The 5782-nt window shown below is 44.9% G+C and overlaps 1 protein-coding gene across 2 annotated transcripts in view; it reads right to left on the bottom strand.

The window, feature by feature from the left end:
* LOC105559807 (G-protein coupled receptor Mth2-like) overlaps positions 1–2121 on the bottom strand; it is a 12615-nt gene extending 10494 nt beyond the window's left edge. Inside the window, exon 1 of one of the 2 annotated variants that reach the window (XM_012008401.1) lies at positions 915–2121. In XM_012008401.1, the coding sequence (XP_011863791.1) occupies positions 915–1081 (167 nt within the window). In that variant the 5' untranslated portion in view covers positions 1082–2121. Of the gene's footprint in view, positions 1–513; positions 596–914 lie in introns of those variants that run through there. The other variant, XM_012008403.1, reaches the window with a different exon arrangement.
* Positions 2122–5782: the final 3661 nt, after the last annotated feature.

The raw sequence follows: 5782 nt of genomic DNA, 5'->3' as shown, positions 1-5782 counted from the left end.
TCAGTGTGTGGTGTGAAGAATACCATGTGGCGGATACAACAGCATCCTCGATCACATGAGATATAGTTATTTACAAAAAGCGTACTATTCACAGATACGTATTACAGATATGTAAATGGTAAGTGGTTACGTAAGTACCGACATTGAGATGTTACAGGTGTGATTTTGCATCGTTTTAAATGTTATCTGTACTTTTAATATAATTTATAATCGTACGTACGTAAATATGTAATAAGAATTTTATCCTTTTGGCAATCGCTCCCTGGATTTTAAGTAAAAAGGACCAATAAAATGTTAGCGAACGACGAAAATATACAAAGGCGAATTCGCATCTAAATTCTGATTGTAATTTCCACAAAATGTGTTAGTGACAATCTCAAAGCTTCCGTCTGCAGCGAGACACTTGTACAGTTAAATGTGTGACAATATTTGTAACTCGTATGTATTTACGCTCGACTGTCTGGTGCTGTTTTGTCGAATAAACAATCTGTTTATGTAAGACAATATCTTTACCTGCCACGCAACGTTGCAAACAAATATTCAATTTTTATGTATATTATGGATACTATTCGGCTAATCTGGTGATCAATTCCGTTGATTCGACCGTTTGAGAAAGGGGCGTGTGTTCAAATACGTCAGAGCAGAACAAGATTTACGTCAATCAACGAGTTATCGACGTAAGTGATATAATTAAGTATTTATCGTAGAGAACGGAATAAACGCGAGAGGAGGCATCAGCTCTTGCACGATCTCTTCGTTCTTTCCTCACGAGTTTCAGATCGTCGAAACGAACGAAATGCCCATCCAGGGTTCAAATATAGCACTGTTATCACTAACGATTACGGTTGACTTTCAGCTATCTCACTGGACTCGATAAAGCCTGGCACTGTGCTCGGCGTCGCCGCGAAACTCACTTTTCCTGGTGACGGACGGAGGAAGAGCGCGCGAGAGGCGCGCGTACTCGCGTGAGCAACGAGACGAGACTACCAGACAACGAGCCGGCGGCGTTAGAGAAGCAGGCTACCTGCTGCGAAGCCGCGTATACAGGGCGGTTCGAAAAAAGAAAAAGAGAGAACCTCATTGACAAATTTCCGCGGTCTATGGATGGCAGCTTGACCAATCCGGCGGCAACGTAAATTTAGACGCCTGCCTGTTTAGATATTTAATGCTCCAGCGGGAAGGCATTATAGTTTCACGAGGACCCGCGCGAAAACTGAGAATAGATTCACGGGCGGTCGGACAACGGCGGGTAACAGAGTTTTCAAGTTTCACCAGGTGTTACTTTGTATACAGGCCCGGCAGATTTATCTCCAAAAAGCTATTAATCGATGGTACCCGGGCGTAGGAAAGGTCTCGCGCCGATTCCCGCAGCCGATTCTCCCTCGATCTCGTCGCGCTGCCGCGCTCGGCTGCGTGAGAAAGATGCGTTATTGAAGATTGAGATAATATTGTTGCATCGTATTTTACCGTTACTCGCGTATACTTTTTTCCCACCCTGTAAGCGACGATGCCTGATCATTGCGGATACAACGAAACGCGCTACGTACAAACCGGTTTCCACACGCCGCCCGTATCTCGCGCCGCACTCAATGGGGGGAATCATTAACATTTGTTTTACGGGAAATCGAAGGTAGTGATGGCTCGAGGGGCGCCGAGACAGGTTCTTAGCTTGGCCTGCGATCCGGGCTTCCCTCGTCGGAAGGACTCTCTCGATCTCGCGCTTTCCTCGAAATAACGTGGACCGAATACCAAGGATTAAATTGTATCAGGAAGCGTAGTATATATGCGTAGTTGGTTGCATCATTGCTAATCACAGAGATATCGGAATCGTGCGTGCAGGAAAAAAGCACGCTCCTGGCTGATTCATACCTATGCCACCTATTTGTGCTCCATATTAATGGGTGGAATAGATAGTGATAACATACATTTCACACGCGATAACATAGCGTACATGTGCGTTCACTTATAATACAATTATGGAGTAGAGTAACCGATCCCCACAGGTCCACATTATAAATATGTAATTATCGTTTTTATGAATCTATCGAAAAAGGACATTTAATACACAGAGTTCCCTTCTTTTCCCCGCCGGAGATAATTCTACAAAATTCTACAAAAAAATTAAATATAACTGCCAGAATCTAAGAAATTTTACGTAAATTTAAAAAGTGTTAGAAAAATCAACATAAAAATGCTTGGAATTGGAACACTTTTGTTAATTTTTGTAATATTCTACAAGCAAGCAGATGTTTTAGTTCTTTAAGATTTCGTTGTTTCTCAAATTTTTTAAACTAGTAAAGTTTTGTGCTAATTTTTACAAAATTGTACATTTTCGTGAAATACTACTTGCAATAATTTCTTGATTTCAGAACATTGTAATTTGTGATACTATTTTATAGATATTTTTACAAAGAAATAAATGTTTCAACGAAGATATAAAAATTTCTACAAATTTCTATTTCGAGTCAATTTTTTGTAGTTATTTATAGAAATTTTTTCCGCTAGGGTCGTTGGAAGGATTAAGCTTTGCTAGAGATAAAAGAAAATCGGAACCTCTTATACCTAGAAGACATATCGACTAATCTCTTTCGCAAGGTTGTGCGTCAATTTCCAGAAATTGCCTAAACTGATATACGACCTTGCGAAAGAGATCAGTCGATATAACTTAATCTATTCAGAGAACAGTTATATATATATGTGTATGTTTTTATTTACCTAATATTTATTTCTTATATTTATAACTTTTCTACCTGCAGTGATTTTTTATCGATCGATGCATTTCGAATTAATTAATATAATTAGTGACTAAGCGCACAATTTCGCGTCTACAAGTTCGCAATTATGCATTCTTCAGTCGTCAGCCGATAATTTTACTCACGATTGACTACTTTTAAAAGCGCCGAAAGACGCAGGCATAAATTACGATTTAAATACAAAAATTAAGATGTAAAAGATTCAAGATATTTGATTACTGTCGCGCGAAGTGATTTAACAATTTTTAAAAGGAGCTATAGACTCGCTCGTTACTCGCTACAAGTGTCAGAGTGCATGCGGAGTGTTTAATAAACATTAGATTAATTTAATTAGCGCATAGCGTCATCCACTGTTATTCGCACTCGTGTAGATACTCTCTCGAGATAATATTCCCAAGATCGCCATTCCGCATAGAAAATAAGGTAGGGCAAAACAACGTAGAGTCGTAGATTTGTTTTTCGAAATTAAAAAGTACATTGGCTCGGTACGAGAGTCGTTTTAATTATTGTCCCGCGTATAAACGCGAAGCGCGGTCATGAATCTCTCCCGCGTTACGTAAAGCAACGATGCCGCCACATAAATTACTTTTCAACTCTACCGAAGTAGTGGATCGAGCTTTCGATCGCGATGGACGAGGGCATATCCGCGCGGATGTTCGCACATCGCGGAAGTGTTGACCGCCGCAATTAGCGGCTGCACAAGGAGGTTGCTTACCTGTGGTGAAGCACAGCGCGCGTATCGGAGATATGTAAATGTAGCTGGCCAGGATCAGGAAGACGTAGGCGACGATCAAGCAGATGACGTAGCACATGAGCGTCTTGCCGTAGAGGTTCCTCAACTCGGGGGTGATCGCGTACACGAGGAAGGTGGCGACGAGGAACGGGATGGACACCATGATGCCCACATGCCGGTGAGCCATGTACTTCTCTTCGTTCTCCGAAGTCTCGGCGGCCTCCATCTCCGGCTTCCAGCACACCAGGATGCCGATCCGGTCGACGGTCACCTTCCAGTCGATGCAATAATTCCAGAACGGAAAGACCTTCCCGTCGGCGTCCACGAAGCTGCCGTTCGCCTGAAGGACAATCCTGTCCTCGCCGTTCTCGTCGGGATTCAGATCGAAGAGGCGGCCGGGGCAGAAGTTGTCCTGTATCAAGAGGAAGTGCTGGCTCAGCTTGTCGATGTACCGTATCTCCTCGCTCATCTGGTCGCTCGTCAAACGCAGATCCGGCGTCCTGGCGCCCGTGCCGTTCCGCGGCATTTTCTGGCAGATCGCCTCCTTCTCGGAATTCTTCCTGAGGACCTCGTCGTCGCGGCAGCATTTCCTGATGCAGCTGCGCAATCGGCAAATGCAGCCGTAAGTGGCATTGCCGTCGGTCCAGCGTAATTCGGCCGGGTAGTCAATGCCATCGTGGGAAAAGCTGCCGTTGTACGCCGGGGCCGGCGACCCCGCACTGTCCGCTCCGTTCTCCGGGCCCTCCGGGCCGAGGACCACGCTGAGTGGCGACGAACAACGCGGGTCTTTGCTCAGCGACGACGACGGACCGGCGGCGGCATCGTCGGCGGCACCGTCGGCACCGTCGGCACCGTCGCCCGTCAACAGACCGCATGCAGCCACGAGGACCGTCAAATTGAAACTTGAAACGGAGCGGCCGCGCATCACGACAAGGGCGTCGAAGAGCGTTAACTATCGGCTGCAACCCGCGCGGCGATCATCCGCGGTGGCTCCGCTTCGCGACCGGCGCTCGGCGCCCGGCACATCTGCGTCGGAGGATGCGCGCCGCGACGAAGCGTCGCGACGCTTCGTGCTCGCACGCCCACGGTCAGATTCCCAGTTCGGAAGGAGCGCGTTCTTCGACGGCAGGACCGCGTCCGCTTATCTCGGCACGCATCGATAAGCGAACTACGTTCGCCCGGGTTTGAATCCCTTGAAGAGATGACCCCACTTCAAGTGGGATCGCCGAGTCTTTGGAACTTTTATCTCCGCAAACTTGCGTCCCTCGTTTTCCGGAACTTAGGCCTCTTTGACGAAAAGCAAGAAAGCACGAGTGTTCTTCATTTATAAATAGTGTATTAAAAAGAAAAGAATGTTTATATCATGTGACCACACTTACTCATTGTCAGTCAGAGTGTGTTTGGAGACGAGGAAGTGCTTTGTTTTATCAATCATTTTGTAAAGCTGTAACCCTCCCTTTGAGGTTTTCAAATCTCAACCCTTCTGCCACTGGGTTGTTGATCCGGATTCTAAAAGCGCCATCGCGCGCGCGCACATACGTATTTCCCTTTTTTTGCCTGCATAAGAAGGAAACAGAACATTATAATTATATAACAATCATATCGAGCAACGTATTCCAGTTTCAAGCTCTCGAAAAAAAAACTCAATGTGTCATCCAAACGTAGAAATATTGCGCACTTTTGCTTCTTCGAGCGATTCGAATGTGCGCTGCCATCACAACGCAATTCAATACCCGCGCCATCTACGCACGAAACGTTGAAACTAGTCAGACAGCCGTTACCAATTATCGGTAACTACTTTTCATGTTACTACAGAGCTCAGCGAGATAGATCACTTCGCGGCCGATTTTCAGTTGACTCGAATCCGCCGTTATCAACCCTGGTAAAAATTCCGTTAGAAACGGATAGAACGTGGATTCTATCAGTTTCTAACTGTTTCTAACTGCTCTACTATGCGTTTTTGGCCCTGCAATTACGGATAGAAGCAGATGAAAAATGTTGCAGAATGTATAAGATTATGTACATACGCAAAAACGGTAGGGAAAGGCTAACTGCATCTAATTGATTCCTAATGGAATGGAACTTATCCGAATCTATGTGCAGACATAATTACGAATCCTATCCGTTCCTATACGCAGTCAGTTTTGAATGTCTATCCGTATCTAACGGCGGAACCAGACAGGATATACAGGGTGTCAGATTCGATATGGACGACCCCAAAGATTATAGTAGATTGGGTTAAACTGAGAAGAAAAGTTATATAAAATTTTACAAAATCGTAATTATTAGCGCCTAA

This window comes from Vollenhovia emeryi, unplaced genomic scaffold (genome assembly GCF_000949405.1).
Source record: "Vollenhovia emeryi isolate VEMERY1.0 unplaced genomic scaffold, V.emery_V1.0 DF939253.1, whole genome shotgun sequence".
NCBI classification, from domain to species: Eukaryota; Metazoa; Arthropoda; class Insecta; order Hymenoptera; family Formicidae; genus Vollenhovia; species Vollenhovia emeryi.
The sequence above is the reverse complement of the archived record's forward strand: the minus strand, read 5'-3'. Positions and strand labels throughout refer to the sequence as shown.